The sequence below is a fragment of the Temnothorax curvispinosus genome, unplaced genomic scaffold, assembly GCF_003070985.1.
Source record: "Temnothorax curvispinosus isolate PA1 unplaced genomic scaffold, ASM307098v1 QBEX01014453.1, whole genome shotgun sequence".
Lineage (NCBI taxonomy): Eukaryota > Metazoa > Arthropoda > Insecta > Hymenoptera > Formicidae > Temnothorax > Temnothorax curvispinosus.
In genome coordinates this window covers 92,474-111,126 of record NW_020224233.1, presented here as the reverse complement: position 1 = coordinate 111,126, position 18,653 = coordinate 92,474, and the positions used below count along the sequence as shown (strand labels likewise).

Sequence of the window (18,653 nt, the reverse complement as noted above, 5' to 3'; positions counted from 1 at the left end):
GAGAGATATCATTAATGTCAGTTCCCGTTTATAGTTATCGAGTGATACTTTGCGCATATAACGGCGGTCGAAACCGGCTGCGAATTTATCCCGCGGCGGTTCGCGTTGTTATCCCTCGCGAGATGTACAGGGTGAATCAGAAGTTGTCGTCGATCATGATTATTTTTATTCTGAATTTTCATCATTCGATAATAATCTGGATAACCTCATCCTCATCTTTCTGTTTCCCGAGATAGATTAATTCAAAATTAATCGGCTATACTTAAAAATGTTGTACAATTTTTATTGGATATAGACGATCTCCTGCCTCAATTTTCCGTCTCATATTCCGCAATTTTAACAGTTTCGATGGATCGATGCCGCGACATTTATCACAGGTGTTCTTTCCTTTCCAGGATTTTCGTATTAATCGCATATACATTCTTCCGCTCGTATTAAATATCGATTTCAGCACCGTGACGTAACATGAAGTACGGTTATGCGTGATGAACGTATGAAACGAATTATATATCACCGAAATAGAAACGAACATGCACTCGATATGGATTCGATATCGAAAAGCACGTGCTGCAGCATTATCGGGAATCCCAACGGATTATCGAGACGCGAAAAACGCGCCGGTTAATTTCCGCACGCGAAAATGTACAAAACCGTCTTGAAATTCACGGAAACGCTTTACAGTATTATTTGCATGTAAAACGTATTGAACGTCAGTACTACGCTGAAAATGTTCCGAATTTTTTTCATATCTCGATAACTGGACCATGATTTAAAATTCCATCAGCATTAATCACCGATAAAAAATTTAATAAACTATAAAAAATTTTAGTTCAGATCTAGCTTAACATTTAATGTTAAATAACCCTGTCTGGCATACTTCAATGTAATGTGTAATTCAGAAAATAATGAGTTTTCAGCTAAAAGGTAACCTGAAAATTTTTAACGTCGGATATCATCGAAATTTTTAACGTCGGATAATCATTGAAAATTCTAGTTGAAAATTTCATTAAAATTCATTATAAATCAGTGCATAAATTGACAAAGGGAGGAAATATTAATTGTTAAATTGTTAAATGTTTTAACGTTCGCGGATAACAAATAACTTTTGAAATTCGATGCAATGTATGTACAATAGTGTAGCGAGATCTTGAAAGTATACTTTGTCCATCTACATGTCAGCAGCAATATCGCGTGAAATTCGAAACAAAATGCGCGCTATCGTATCATTTTCTTTTTTACGATGACACTAGTGCGAGATACAGCGTCACGTTTTCGTGTAATGTTTCTCCTGAATATCTTTTGTCCTTTGAGATGCGATATACGAAATACACGTGTCTCTATAAACGTTTTTTTTTATTTCCACGATTTCTTTCTCTTTCTTTACTCGTCTTCCTATGAGCTAAAGTTAAAACTATCAAACAGTTTTTTCTTAAGTTATCTTTTACTTGCGATTTTTAACTTTCTATTAAAAAATCGCGCGCATTAATTAAAGTCACATTTTACCCTTTTTCCAATATTTATTACTAATTAAATAACAGTTATCAAAATAAACAATAAAATGTATTGTATTACTTGCCATTTTCAAAAACAATTTCACGATTTGAACAATATCCATTTCTCTCTCTCTCTCTCTCTCTCTCTCTCTCTCTCTTACTTTCAAATTAATAAACTTTCTTGAAAGAGGACTTATGCGAACAATTGTCATAAAAAGACAGTAATAAAACTGAGCTCTCATCGTCAGTTGTATTGTAAATGTATTGAAACGTAGACTGCGCTTTATTCCCCTTTCACAGTGGAATTATGGCACAAAGGCGCAATATTCCATATTATATTTTTCTTGAAAACATCTATTATTATTAGAATTGCGATACATCTGTATATGCATGTTCAACTTTTTGTGTCACGATTTCAATTAACGTTTTTCGTAAATTTCGAACAATATTTATTTCATGCATTTACATGCAGTAAATATATGTATAAAACGTTCAAATATTATATTTCTTTGAAAGCAAAAGAAAAGCGATATCCTTTTTATCTGCAAATAATTTTATTTTATAATCCTATCTCGCGTACATTAAAAAAGCTTCCAATTTGTGTGACTACCGCTCTCTTTCCGGCCCTATAAATATCCCATCGCGTTAAACATAAAATACGTTTTCACTATATCCCTGGGAACGAAAGTCGAGGTCCACGATAACGCCGCGAGTCTCGCGATAAAACGAATAAGGAGAGAATCAAATGAGAGCGTTTAGCGTTAAGTACGTGCCGCGAATACGGACATTCGAGCGTCCATATGAGCGTATTATTAGTCATTGCTCCATAGGATATCCATCGTTAGGTCGAAACGAGCGGCGGCGCGTGCTCTTCGTGCTCCCGCCGACGATTCTCGAGATGATAGCCGCACGGAATAACTTGCCGCGCATGCAGCAAGTTCATTATTATTGCTGGTCCGCGCGGCTCTCCGCCTATTTGCATATATCGCGTTGCACATTGATGCGCGCGGTATGCAGGACCATATAGAAAATTTAATTGGACCGCGACAGAATTTAATTATACTGTCGCTGCACTTTAGAGGTGTTCACCAAAGGACAGCTTGTGCGATACTTTGTTTCCCACGATATCGCTCCTCCACCAAAACCACATTCCTTCGCGGTAACTACGTATCCCTCTTCAAAAAAAGAACAGTTATATTGTCAATACACTAATACATGTACGGAGCGCATCTGATTGCACATCGATATCCACGAGAGCATTGACAGTCCGTTTACGAAGCACTTGCCAATCTGATGATGCAATTGGACGCGGTGGAAGGAATATTCATGTGTCGTTCATCGTGTTGACATTTGATTATACAGTACGCAGGTGACGTTGATGTTAGATTGTATACAGAATGGAACCAAAGCCTATAGCGGTAAACTTCAGAAGTTGAGATAAAGGAAACGTTACGTGCGTTTTACATGAGATATGTTCTTTTCGTGTAAGAATTTGTAACTGGAAGCTACGTGAATATATATTATTGTATATAGAATATGGAGAAATTATTGCGGAATTACTCTCTATGGAGATTGTAGAGCATATTTTTACGTCCACGTACACAAAATCTCATATTTAAGCAATTGTTTCATATACCTTAAATAGAGTCACTCTAAATGAACAATATTTATTAACACAACGCGAAACGTGAACTGTGTGTTCAATATTCTGGCGACTACTATCATAACATTCTACAGAAACAGCTTCGAATATACATTTACTTTACACGAAGCGCGACGAAACAGTCTCTCATATCCCGAAGGAAATCTCGCAGTTAGCAGTGTTATATAACAAGAAACTGAAATTACCACCCGTTGTGCTGTAAAAGTTGATAAAACAATTACATTCGCAGCAACTGCGGTGAAAAATATTTAAAGCCAAGTTTAAAAGTGTGCTAAGATATACCTACGGTAGCGCGTAATTTTAAAAGACTTTTCTCCACAACTAAAGTTTGTTTGAAATGAAAAAATAAATTTGTAAACGTAATAATTATTAAATAACTATTGTAAAAACTGACAGCTAAGCAGGGAACATATCAGCGAAACAAATCAAGCATTTTATTTGCAGAGAGTCCGAATATAATTCGCATATAATACAACTGAATTAATGCACTGGGAAAAAAAATTGTTAATCCCAAGAAATATTTAGTCCGATACGTTCAACTAAACATTTTAGTTAGTTAACTAAATATTAGTTGTTTCAACAATTTATTTCGTTTCTTTAATCAAGAATTAATTAATTCAACTAATGTTTAGTTAACTAACTAAAATGTTTAGTTGAACGTATCGGACTAAATATTTCTTGGAATTGACAAATTTTTTTTCTCAGTGTGATAATAATTACCAATTATCAATAATTATCAATAATCTTTGATGTTAAAGTATTTTATGGGAACGTAATCTCGAACGACGTGGGCTCGACGCCGCGATAAATAATCTCGATGAACGAAATTCGAAATTCGCTCTGTATTCTTTTCGATTGCCATCAGCATTGAATCGCGGCCTCCGTCGCGGATTTATACAAATTATATCAATAGAGATCAATAATCAGCGTGCGAAAGGGGTCGATCGCATTACGGCTATATAACGCGAGCCGGCGCATGCATTACCATAATCTTGAAGGTGGCTCTATTACGGCGCTTATTGCGAATAATCGCGTTAACTGCGCCGCTGCGTTGCTGTGCAGCTAGTGCTGTTGCTGCTGTTACAGCGGCTCTCTGTTATCACTTCCCGACATTTCGCAGCCGCGCATAGTAGCCGTTAATCTTGCCGAGCGAGCTCTCGGGAAATTGCAAAATTGCCGTGCGTTCGATCGTCTCGATAAACGCGCGGTTATTGCGACCTTAATGAACATGAATTCCATACGAGTCCGTCCCGATAACAAAGTTAGCAAAAATAGTGAAATAAAAGAAAGCGACTATTTTAGCTTTTAAAAATAATCGTACCAGCAAAGATTTAGATTAACAAAAAGTATAATGTAAATCGGAAACACGCATGCATAAATAAATATGAAATTACACCTAGCTTTTGTCTCCTCTCGTTATATTTTTTATTAATTAATGGAAAGACAAAAATTGCTAATTTATATTCTGTAGTAGTTATTTGCATCCTTTTTACCTGTTTCGCGTTATCGTTATAACTTGCTTACGTGTATATGTAAATAGACACGCAAATACAAATTTAAATAATATTGCAAGTTATAGTTTGTTTAATGTTACGAACAATGGGAAATTTGTTGTTACAGATAAATAAGCCAAGCTTGTGTGTGCGTGTGTGTGTAAAATGATACGTACGATATATTTCACGGAAAAATAATTAGCACTAAATATCGTTCCATATCTCTCTGTTTCATAATTAACGAGATGCATGCATTGAAATATGATATACTCTAATATTCATGCGGATATTTCATTCGGCATTTTTACAGTCTCATGGATTTTGTCGGACAGTTAAATATCTTTTCATCAAAAGCGGCACATTGCAACGAACAAAAGAAAGATAATATAATCAGAAAGCTTCTAATTCATAATTAATAAGTTGCCACAAATAACGCAATGCGTCACAGTATTCATATGAGTGTTCCGTTCCACATTTTTAATAATGTACATAAATTTTTACAAATGCAACCGACAACGTATTTCGCGGAAAAACGGCATTACTGTTGCAATAAAAACAGTATAAATGCATTTTTAAAGAAATTTCATGTATGCTAAAAAATTATTTATAATTTATTTGACAAAATGTGTCAAGTAAAGTATTTATTGTGTTAAATATAATATATTACACATAGGTATACTTCGATTTCATTTTGTAAATTTTAATACAAATCGCTGTTTCTACACTGCAAAACATATACGTGTTTTTTTCATTAAACGCGACATCTGCGTCACGTAAAACATTTTCCCGGGAGAATCCCTTCAATTAATCAAGCTGACTCTCTTTGTACGCGCGGCACACGATACGCTACAATATTCATACTTCATCCGTCATTTTGGAAGTTTTCCCGGCTGGGAGCATCGGTTCCGGAGGACCAGCCAGTCATGTTGCCAATATCGCCGTGACAGTGCAACGCGGCGTCGTTTAATTTTTACTTTCGGAAGGCGGAGCACGTGGATCCACTACGAAGAAGGATGGCATTCGTGAAATCTTCATTGCGAGGTTTCTACTCTAAAAGACCAGCGAGATTCTAATAAATTAAATCGCCAACGAAGTGAGCGAATCAAGGATCATTTATTTTATTATTATCAAATTTATCATTTTAACTGTACTTTCTGAGAATTTTCCTTACGTTTTCTGCAATCAAAATTGAGGAAGTGTAACGCTTGAATTGATTATGTGCATATTTCTATGTTAAAATGTATATATTCCTCTATGTATGTAGATATTATTATATGTAGATATAATTATATAATTACTATTATTATTCTTGTCATAATTTTATTGTTATTATTAATTTTTGCAAATTAAAATTAGACATTATGAGCTTTCATTGTTCCATAATTGCAAATTATAAAGCAATATGGTTTATCTTATTATTTATAAATAATTTTATCAATCTTAACACCTTTTTCCCGATATTATCTATAACTAATATATTTTTTTAAACTGAGAAAAAAGCTATTGGAAATACAAGATTTTATGAATATAACGCTGACGAGGTCGAATCTGAATGGTGAATACAAAATGATTCCCCTTCATGAAAATCAATGAGTAGCAAGGGTTAAGTATATAGGCGATATAAATATACGTAGACAGTATGTCCGCAGAACTTTTGTTGCTTTTTAAATCAAAACTGTTTATCACGCAAGAAGTTATATCATCAATTTATTTTTTAATATTTAATTGCCGGAAATATATTTTTATATAGCACGATATAAGCTTTGCTTTTATCATTATTACTTTTTATATATTGTAGAATATATAAGATAATTTATTAACATGCAAAATTGACTTCGACTACCAATGCCTTAATAATTATGATATTGCAAAATGATCATTTCAGTATATTAAGATCCTATTTTCCATCAAGTTTTGCAATCCTTTTAATTTTACACAAATATGCTAAAGTATATAATAAAACATGACGCTTTTTTATCAGAGATAAAGAGTTTAAAAAACTGAGGACAGGTAAAATAAAAATAAATGGCGCTCTCTCTCTCGCTCTCTCTCTCTCTGTATATTGTGTAACAATGTCTTAACGCTTTAGGGGATCTTTCTCAGAGCGTTTAATAAATGACGATTAATCAATCAATCAATCTCTCTAATCTTTCGTAACGCAAACTTCGCAAATTAGCTACAAATATTAACTCAAAGCACATCGAATCATGTATTTTTAAAAGTCGTTAAAAATCAATGTCGAAAATTTTACTAAACTATAAATACATATTATTACTCCAATTGATATCCACATCCTGCTTAAAACAATCAATTTACGTTCGCATTTTGTTTTTATAGTTCAATATAATTATACGATAAACTTCACGTTTTACGATTAACAATCGCGTTCAATCGCAAATAAGTGACAGCGTTACACTTAGTTTTGCTTTTAAATGTGTCAGTCTTAAAATAACGTTTTTAATTATGCCCTGTAAATTTCTCGACATCAAATCTGCATGTCAAAATTCTCGATTAAAAAGTATCCTAAATTGACGATAGAAAGTAATAATATGAAAACTTTTTCTGACGAATTACCTAAATGTCATCACATTTTTCTTACAAAAATTGACGTAAATGCCAATAATAGAACATAGATATCGTAGAGAATCGCTGAGAATCTTTGAAAGATACGATCTCGACATATCCTTCCCTTCTTCAAAATTTTATTTTCTGCCATTTACGATTAGATTTGACTATCTCGCAGAATTCATCTGTCTATGTATTTGGAATTCGAATCTCCCAAGAGCCCCAAGATTTCCCTAACTCATTTCCTTCACTCTCTAACTTGCCTCTATACCGACCAGCCAAACTGAACTCACTCTTGTGCTTCGAGCTGCTCTTCCACAAACCCCTGAAGAACGACATCCTGGCCCAGCGCAGCACCAACAGTTCCAACAGCTCCGAAATCTTCCCCCTTGTCACGATCTGCCTCGCCAGCTTTTTCCCCGTTTGAGAGCTCGTCTCTCACTCACAAATCGCGAATTTCGCACCACGTCCGAAACATATATCAATCCGAAGTCGACCGATTTATTCTACATCGCTTTCATCAATGCCGAATCGATTATTCTACGCCGCTTTCATCGATCTCTCGCTTTTCTTAAGAAAGCTCCAAAATGAAGATCGGGAAGAAACGGTGAACAACAGCTGTTCGTTTCCACGCAAGACCTCCCCGGGAGCACTCGCGAAAACGTGTTGCCGCGGTGGCAGCGCGCCGCGATATGAACCGTCCGGAATGGTTTATAGCGCCGCTTCGCCCTTGCGAGCGAACATGCGCATCCCAGGCCGTCCTTGTCCCGTCGTTCTCTCTCCCTCTTTATCTCTCTTTCTCCCATAAGCAACCCGGATTCCGGTTCCGCTTCCGAACCGGATCCCACACCAAAAGTATAAAGATTATTTTCACGCGTTCCGCGACGCAAATTCATGACGATGAGATCGACGTTTCAAACTGATTTCAAAGTAAAAATCGGAGAGAAAGAGCGGAACCGAGAATTTCGGGAGAGAAATTTTGGACCGAGGAAAAAAAGATCCGAAAACAATAAAATCAAGATTTCGAAAGAATAAAAGTAAAAATAAGTAAATTTTAAGAATTTCGTAAATTTTACTCCGAGATAAAAAATTTGGATTGTGCGCGATAAAAATAAAAACGAAAAAAATCCCCGATAGTTCAACGAATTTTGTGTCAAAATAACATTTTTGAATTGATGGGAAAAAAACATGGAGAATAATATTTGTTTTTATTTGAGAAACTGTAAAGTGCGCTTGTTCAAATCGCAAAAATGCAAAAAATTATTTCGATATCATGTAACCGCAAATGAACAGAAATTAGAGCAAAACTCATGTATTAAAAATGTTGAGACAGTATTAATTTTCAGACGATATTGAATATAAAGGGCGAACTTAGTATCGGATTAAACATCATTGAAGTGACTGTCGTCGGGTGGGTTTGCGGAGCAATTTGGTATTCATCTCCGACGACATAGTTGCCAAGAAATTGATGCGTTGCTCGGGCACGCTCCAGAAACACGGGACGAGGGTCTCGCCACCTAATTTCATGGGAGATGCCCGAGCTAAACTTACAGGAACCAAACTTCGCCCGATAATCTCGTAGCAAGTAACGGCCCCGCCCAGTCAATTTAACATGCTTGCCGTTTTTGCATTTCCGCATATTAAAGCGAGCAACGAAAAGTCAGCGTTCCCTATATAAGAAAAGAATATATTTCGACGCAAAAACGAAGTAATTGATGTCATAATAACACAGTTTAAAATGTTCTATGATATTTGATTGCAACAATATATACGGCATGTGAATTTAAAAAAATTAAAAATTGTATAACAATAACAATGAAAAATCAATAATAGTTTCTTCCAACTCATAAAATGCGAAGTCAGTCGATATCGAGTTTTCTTGCAGATTTCGCATCGAGTGCGATTAAACTTGAATAATGTAGGAATTGTGTCGGGAAATCGAAAATTGATCAGAGAAACTGATTTCGCGAATTTCCCTGTAATCGAAAACCTTCAGTTAACCTAAAGTTATCGAGTGTAGACGGTCGAATCGGTCGAGTCCGAAATTCCCGGCCAAATCCGAAAATTTATCAGGTGTTCGCGTACCTCCCCTGTTAAAATACGAGAACGAGAGATCCATTCGATTATCGGGGGTCGTTATGCGTTCGTTAGCGCGCGATTGACTTTAGACGACGCCGACGGCGGCTCGAATCGATTTCACATGCGCTCGACGAAATTGCCAATCAATCGAGGAGAATCGGGGAAAAAACAACTGTCCTCCGGCTTGGTAAATTACCCGTATCTATCGGCCGCATCGGATTACGATTTGAACACACCAGCGAAAATAGATCGCCACGAGATAATCGTACACTGGATAAAACTGTAATTTAAAAGCGAAGAAGAAGAAGAAGAGGAAGCGAACAAAAGATTTATTTATTATTGCAAGACCAGCGTAATTAAGCAACAATTAAAATAATAAAAATGTAATAGATAGGTGTGTAAAAAACATTAAATTAATGTAATAAATAAAGGATTAAATTAAAAAATAAAGGATTATGTCATATAAAAATCATGATATTGAATAAAAAGAAATATCATTGATTGTTAGATCAATAGAAAATATTGAATAAAAAGACACTAAAAATGATTAAATAAAATGTACATATGCACTTAATTTATAGGAAATTGATATGTATATACAGTATTACGTTAAAAAAGAAGCCAAGTTTATTGGATATTCTCTCGGAAAGTAATCGACTATTAAATTGATTCAGGTGGCGGTCAACGACATAAAAATTCGCGACGAGAAAGAAATTTCAGGGCGAGAATAAGCTGCTGCGGCGACCGGCGTAAGATGATTGACGAGAGAAACTGGCACGAGATCGTTCTTCGACGGGCTTAGTCGAGTTGCGAGTTTTTGTATGCTCGGCTTAACGGACATGTCGCAAAACTCTGCTCGGCCTCGTTCGCGCCCCTTTTCTCTTCGACATTATAATTCGATCCTTTTTCGTCATCGACGTGACATAAATCAGCAATTGTAAGTGGCAATTATTTTCGATGTGTTCAAATTTCGATGCTACACAAAACTGATCTCTGACGCGGTTGATTACGACCAAAGTGAAAGAATTTGCGACAGATCGTAATTTTCCTCGATACTTTCGCTGCGAAATAATCGATTTCAAATTGATCAAAAACTATATGCTCAAAATACTTCACTATACTCCGCTTAGAATATCCTATAGATAAACGTGAAAATAAATCTCATATTGAAATTATACTGAATAGTTGAAACGGTTAAAATGCAAAGGGGATGCGTGATTTATTCGCCCGGTGTTTTTTCAGGCAGTACAGAAAATATTAAAATGCAAAAATCGCGGGGCGCCGATCCTGAAATCAAGCTACGGCGAATATTTTTCATTAAAACGCGACGCACGGCGTTTTTCGGGATAACGAACGGTCTACAATAAAGACCTTCGCAAAAAGCTGACATCGAACGTCACAGCTGCTGTCTTCACACCTCCCACATTTCTTCTTCGTCATTCCGCTCATCGATCGGTATTCCAGCCTTTCGCTCTTTTCCCGATGCAGCTGGAATCGACAGGAATTCTGTGTTTGACAATGCTCGTCGGGCATGTTTGGCGAAATCGAATGACGTTTCTCGTGACATGTTGTAAATTCGTATGACGAGATAATTGAACGATTGCTTAACCGAACTTCATACATATAATTTTGAATATTTTTATTCTGCCTAGAGCAATACAGAAAATATTTAAAACTTTTCTATAAGAAAATATTTCAATACTTCAATATATTTTCTTGGCAATCTAAAAAATGTATTTTTAGTTTCGTTAATTCTGGAGTAATTTTATCACTCTCCCTTTGACGTAATATAGATAGCTTAGTTAGTAAATGTGACTATATTAATTGAGAATTAATTAAATTTATAATTGTAACATTAAAAATAAAACGGCACATTCGACACTACCTGACAAAATCAGCTAATTAAAGTAGCAAAAACACAGTATTAAATTATTATTTAAAGTTTGAAAATTATAAAACTTACTTATATAAATTTAACATAAATAATGTGCATATATATATATATATATTTATAATCATTCATTATAACGTTTCGTCAAATAATCTCCCAATTTTTTAAAAATTAAATACAATTCGTATATAGCTTTCTTTTTTATTCTCTTTTTACCTTTCTATCTTGCTGTTTTAACTAATTTACGTAATAACGTGTGAATACAGCATCAAATCGTACAGTGTCAAAAAGCGCATTTGTTCCGTATTGCATTTCGTTATTATGTAATTTCATGTACATGTATTCTAGGATAACCGTAGATAATATTGATCGCAGTATCTTTCCTCTCACAATCGTTATTCCACTCGCTCTGCCACGACACAGCTGACATCGTCGACATCGTGTCAATCCCTAGTTTGGCACGCTCGTCAAGCACGCGTGTGATACACGCGTGCGTACAGTGTGCGCGCACGCGGCTCGATACGGTCTTCGTGCACGGTCAGCCGTAGGCAGTACGAATTCCATTAATCCGCGCGATTATGCGCTATTATGCGTGACTCGGGATTGCCCTGTAATTTCAAGTCTCTTCTCACAAGATCCGAGCGAGGCATTGTTATGCAATCCCATGCACAGGCAGCGATCAGAAAATGTATTAATACAGCGCAAATGGGATACGACCTGACAAAATGTTTACTTAACTTTATGATATGTGTGTGTGTGTGTTTTTTGTGTGACCCAAAAACTGTCATAATGATATATATATATATATATATATATATATATATATATATATATCCGATATTGGAGATCTGAACTTTGATATACGTCTCATAAAATGTCTCATGTCAGCAGCTAATTTAGAACCATAATGGATTAAAATCTTCGTTGTATTATATTAACTTTATAAAATTCATCCTAAATATAGAAGGTTATCTAAAATGAAAATATGACGTGTGTGTGTATAGTATCCAAAATGACAGCACCGAAAGGGGATTTCACGAATTATGGACTCAACCTACTCTGATCTCGAACGCTTCATTTATCATTCTACCTTCTACTCACAGAATAGCATTGGCCGCTCCAGTTCCAAGATATTGATCTATTATATAGGATGCGTATATATACGCTCGATAACGCATCCGCGATATTATCATGCAGATATATGTGCGCAGGATTGTTCAAAACCTACCATTATTAAATAGATATGTATTTTAACTGATTATTATTATTAATATGTTACTATTTCAGTATATTCGCGAAAAGATTATAACATGTTGTCGATAAAACCTTTGAAAATCTGCAGACTCATTTTCACTCATTACGCTGGAAGAAAGTTGCAACATTGATGCGAGATGTTAAGTGCAGCCATTCGAGTAATAACAGCTGCGAGTAAAAATGCAATTTAAAAAAAAAGTAAAGTATACAATCAGCAGAAAGCGTGACTCACATTTATTGGAGGGCACAGTATTTTAATAAACTTCGATTTCGCACAGTAAGCGTATCGGCTTGGACGTTATCCCGGTTTTTGTTGCGACTATGGTAAAAAAAAAAAAAAAAAAGAAAATGCACAATTGCACGTTGCGAAGCTAATTAAATTCACTCGTAATCGCTTTTTTCGAAACAAATTATACTAATCAAGAGGCTCTCGATTATGAGATCAACGCGGTGTCGGATATTATCTCGCGGGAGCGATTCCGTTGGCGTAAATTGAGCATCGTCATTGCGTAAGAAATCATATAGTAAATCACTCTCTATCAGATATAAAGCTGTGTAGCGCGAAGTCGAAGGACGGCGATCGATGATATATCAACTGTTCGATTTATTTTCGACAATAATGTAATAGTATAATAATAATCTCAAATTTCTATGATATAATATAAATATATAACTTGAGTTTGGACAGTTATATATGAATCTCTCTCTGTAAATTTTCATTCAAAACATTATTAACGTAACTGTTAAAAGTTGCGTTAAATATATATTATATTTGTAATCTTAACAAATCATGTCCCAAAAGCCCAGTGTTCAAAAAAAGTTAAAAGATATTCGATTAAAAAAATATTTGCATTATATATCACGCATATACTATTTATAAAGTAATTTGAAAGGACTTGAACTACATATATCTTGTTTGTAACGTGTAAATGATAAATGAAAGATCTAAAATTGTACTTGTTTAAGTCGCATCTAAATGTTATGCGAATGAAAGTTTAGCGAAGTAGAGTATTTCTCGAGAATTTGTTAAATGTTCGAGGACAATCACGTACACTCGTACAGTATCACGATTACAATCATACCCTTATTACCGTTTAACCCGTTTAGTCCGATTTTCGTTCCTTCCAACTAAGCGAAAGTCGTGCGACTGAAAACCTGACGAGTATTGGCCGCGAAACGGATTCACAGGCTATCGCAAATGAATTCCATCCGATTCCTCGCCTTTGACGAGCGCGCGCGAGCGAAGAAATGGATCCTCTTTCGCGGCTCCTACAGGTGAGATGAAATCCAATTCTCTACTCGTCGAAGTAATCTAGATTGGGGAAGTGAAGGCGGGAAAATCCGGCAAAGGGAGATGACGCGTTATCGTCATCCTCTGAATAACTCGGACTCTTGGGTATCGCCGCGTATGCGAACTATGCCAGCTATTCCGAGCTTCACCGGAGACTGTACGACCTTACGACGACACGATCTTTGCCATCGACTTTGCCATTTTTCTCTTCTTCTCGAAAAGTATCCGCAGTATAATACGTAGATACCGACAAATTTCGCCTAGAGAATAAATTTTTCACGACGTTCCCAACTTCATGACTTCATCTACGGATTCTTTAAGAAATATGTAATTAATTTTTTTCGCAACAAAAATTACCCTCTTTCTTCATTGTCTTAAAATTTTTAACGTTAAATACCTTAGAAGAGCGGAGTTCAAACATTTGTAAAATCGAGAAAATTGTATCCTGACTATAGTAGCATCTATTTCCATTACATCGAAATTATACTGGCTTCCTCTAATTCTATTCTTTTTTAATAAATGCGTGAAATGCCAGTAAGCTCCATCGTTGCTGTACGATACCCCGGCTTCGTTAAGGCAATGTAAGCGGAGCATGTCGGTTTGCTATCATGCTAGATGAGTGCTTCAGAATTTCACTATTATCGCGTTGGATATTTGAGCTATATCTCGTGATTATTGTAAACTGTACAATTCCATGGAACATATAAATACGTTGTGTTCGCGGCTTAACCGCAATAGTCATTAGTAATTACACATATTGGTTGAAACATTTAATATTTGGAGAATTACAAGAATATATACTTGATAAAAGAAAATTTAAAGATTTATAAAGTTGCAGTGATTTCTTAATTTAAAGAATCATATCTCAATAAAACAAAATTTTTAATGTAAAATATTTCCATTGTGCTATTAAATATCTTTCAGCTCTTAAAAATGTGTGCAACATCTTTTTTGATAAATTTATATATAAACCATTTATATATTCTCAGGTATATATTTGCTCATATAAAAATTTCCACAACTGCTCTTTAATGCTTTATCAAACCGATTGACATTTATTTTCTATCCAATTAAGATAACATTTAATCTTTTAATCTCTTTGTAACAATTTTCTATATCTTTTCTTTTTTTTTTGCACTTCTATAATGGTAGACTGCCCACAAAATTGTACAACGTATATCCAAAAGTACGGATTTTACTTTTTAAAAATGTAACGCATCAAACTATTGAATGATAAAGAACTGACAATGTCGCACGTCCTAGGTCACTGAAGGTAAAGAACTTTGACCCTTGTATGCAATGGTAACGCAGATCGTAACCTAAGAAGGTGTCGGCAGCTAAGTGAAGACTTCACGTAATAGAAGGAGGACGAGGAACGCGAGACGAAAGTCTCGAGAGGGCTTGCATCAGCCTCGCACACGCGAGCAGCATGTTCTCGTTTTGTATGTGTGAACTTCGCGTACCTTCAAAGGCAGACACCTTGAAACAGGAGACCGACTATTTGGTTCAAGCTGCTATTGACCAAATACATTGGTAGGTATTCTATATTTAGATTTACAAATTTTCAAATACTAAATTATTAACGATAAAGTAACAATAAAAAATAATTAAAAACGATTTGTATAAAACAAGATAACAATAAAAAAATTTATAAATAATAAAATAATTTAGTCTTATATTTAGCGTTTAGAAATTACTAGAAAATATTAGAGATGTTATAAAATGTATATAATAGAGAGATGTAATAAAATTTATTATTTTTAAAGAAGTATAATAATATATTCCTTTAAATTCGTTTTATTTTGATCGCGTTAATAAAAGGAAAAACTAAATTTTCTTAGAAAAGAGACATCAAAATCTTCCATTTCAATCTCCCGTTACAAAGCCCATTCTTTGAGATAATTAATTCGAGTTAAAATAACAAAATAACAAGTTCTTATGTGTAGTCTATCATATACCTTCTTTCATAAAAAATGGAAAAGAAATTATTTCATCATTTTATTATCGAACAAAAGAAAGTGCACCAGAATAATAAATATTCGAGAGAATATATGCAAACGTAGATAATATATTCGCGCTAAGTTGCTCGTCTCTAATTGTAAGATCTGGGAAGACCGAAAAGGATTCACGTTCGTCGTGACGGATCCTCTCAGCGTCTTTCATTATCTCCTTTTATTCTCTTTCTCTCATTTTCTTTCTCTCTTGCTTGTCAGACAGTACCGCTGCTGCAGGCGCCTCTCCTTTTCCAACCCGATCGACGATCATATTTCTCGTTTTACGAGAACCTTTCCTTCTTCGGCGCCACTTTCCCGCATCTTCCTTGCCTTCACCTGCCGTCTGCCTTTCCTCTCCATATTTCGAAAGCTTTTTCTTTCTTCTCAGGACCTGTCCGATGATTTCGACTGGCTTTGATCCTAGTGAAGCTAGTCGGCGACTCTTCAAGAGATTTCCACGCTTCCAGGAAAAAGACTCTGACATTTTCTTTGAGTTTTTAGAACTTCCAATCAAGGAAGACAACTCGGCCATCGGTTGCCTTGCGATAAAAGTTAATTTGCGGTAATGTTGAATTTTACAATAACGCTAAAGCGACTATAGATTATGCTTCACGCACAAAAATCTATGTCATGCTTTTTGGTATAATCGTAGAACTTTATCTTCTCTGTTGTATAACTTCGACTTTTTCTTATCCAACCACCATTTCTCATCATCATTAATATTAATTATTTCATTATCAAATCCTATATTCTATATTTAAACGTGCAGTATAAAATGTTGACTGCTCCCGTTTTTGACACCTCCCGTTAAACCATAATAAATAACTTAACATTAGAATTGGAAGCTAGGCTTGAATGTCTTCTTCTTACATCACGCTCGTAGCTTTTACTAAACGACGGATTGTCGTCGTTTCCTTCATAATCCCATTTAATGGAAAAACATCGCCCAGCTTGCTCGGTATTCCCATCAACGTCGCAATTAGAGGAATTTCGTTCGCAAACGAGAACAGGAGCGAGATATGCGTGACGTCTCTACCTTTCGTCGAGATAGCACTTGCTACTAGTACTTGCTACGAGTATAGTCGGCGAGTAGTTGACACAGCTGGCATCAAGGAAATCGCAGCCGTTCGCGTTCACACGTTGGAAATCTGAATTTCGTAGATTAATGTACGTATACTAATACGCGCGCTTTTTCCAATCTCATGCAGCTTGTTATTCTGCATGAAGAGTTAAATGGCACCGACGCAAAAGCGACAACAGCAAATTGCAGATAATCTTCAGACAAAAATGCTTCGCACAACTACAAGAATAATTAAATCTACAAAATAATTTGAATAAAACAAATTCAGTTTTGACATTATTTGAGTTGTGTAACGATAGCGTTAGAGAATCGTTTATCAAAAATTGCTAATATTATGACTCACAATTGCTTCTTTCTCATGGTCATTGATTAAAAACTCATTATAATGATATTAATTATAAAATTCATAAAAACATGGCATAGTGTAATTGAAAAAGAAATAAAATAATATTTTCTTCCTATATTTTTTTGCAATTTTTCTTTTTTTACTATTATCTCTGAATTTTTCTTATCATTCTCCTGAGTGAACTTTACAAACTGACATCGGGTCGTTGCCAAATACCAAGATATACAGAGCGGATTCGCGTGTCGTTCAAGTATGTACATATATGTATACGTAAAACCGGAGATGCTCAGCGAAGAAAAATTGATCTCGAACAAGAAAGGGAGAAAGAAAGAGAGAGCGAGAGATCCGCCGAGAGAATAAGAAAAATTTCGCGACCGTTAGCCGGCTGCAGGTGACCGCGTGCGCTTGCATGCACATGAGAAAGACGAGTCAGATGCATGTCCGCGAGATCGGCTGATGCAAGTCTGGCGCGGGTTCTCGCGATGGAAAGGCCAGACACGCGAAAGAATTCAGGGTTGGAAGTGTGTAAGTATAACGAGTCGTCGTCGTCGTCATCGAGTTTGAGAGGAAGGCCGATTACAGTCACGAGGAGGAGAAACGAAAAGAGTGGTCGCGGGTGGAGGAGGGATAATTGGGCCCAACGGGAATTGCATGCTGATGCTGGCTGATGCAACAATCGGGCCTTCGGTCAGCATTTCCTTACGGCGCGGCGGAAGGAAGTATTACAGGCGGTTGAGATCGTCTTTCTCACTTTCTCCTCGATTTCGAGATCTCGCAGATCATTTAACTTTCCCCACGCTTCGTTAATTAGTGCGGTTGAATGGTCATGCTGTTAAGTAGGTATCCCTTTATACGTTGCAAATTGAAGTCTTCGCTTATGTGACAGCTTAAATATCTCTAACTTTGTCTTTCTTCTAAAATAATTAAATCGTGATAGCAAAAATGATAAAAGAATTTACATCTCTGATGGAATCACATCGTAAATTGTTTAATAATAAATTATTATAATTTTTTATATTTTTGGTAGAATTTTATTCGTACTGTGTTAAAAAAAACTAACAATAAAAAGAACACAGTACAACTAAACGGAACAAATTTTTATTTTTTAAATTTGTACTGTATGGAAAGCTAATATCTAATTGTTCTTTGTCAATAAATAAGTTTTTTTTTGCAAATGTATTATTGTCTTTTTACTATTCGAAAAGAATATGGCGATGCTTCTGCCATTCGCGATCGGAAACAGAAAAGCGTGCATCCCATTCTTCTTCGTTAGGACGTAGACGCGAGCACGCTGAAGAAAAGATACGACGCTGAAGCGAACAGGTCTGCCTTTCAGGGGCGCATACAAGGATATATCCGAACTGTCCCTATATATTATTTGACAAATGTACACCTTGACATTTCGCAAACGGAATGTGACGAAGACATAAACTTCGAACAAAACTTTATGGAGTAATTATTACGTTGCAATTAATAAATTAGTACAGATTAAAGTTCTGATCG

General features: G+C 35.6%; 1 protein-coding gene across 2 annotated transcripts in view; it reads right to left on the bottom strand.

Annotated features, from left to right (window-relative positions):
* LOC112464687 (low density lipoprotein receptor adapter protein 1-like) overlaps positions 1 to 18,653 on the bottom strand; it is a 64,701-nt gene that overhangs the window by 35,028 nt on the left and 11,020 nt on the right. Inside the window, exon 1 of one of the 2 annotated variants that reach the window (XM_025031824.1) lies at positions 7,508 to 7,890. The exons of the other annotated variant lie outside the window; for it this stretch is intronic. Coding sequence (XP_024887592.1) covers positions 7,508 to 7,553 — 46 coding nt within the window. The 5' untranslated portion in view covers positions 7,554 to 7,890. Of the gene's footprint in view, positions 1 to 7,507; positions 7,891 to 18,653 lie in introns of those variants that run through there. 2 annotated transcript variants of the gene reach the window in all.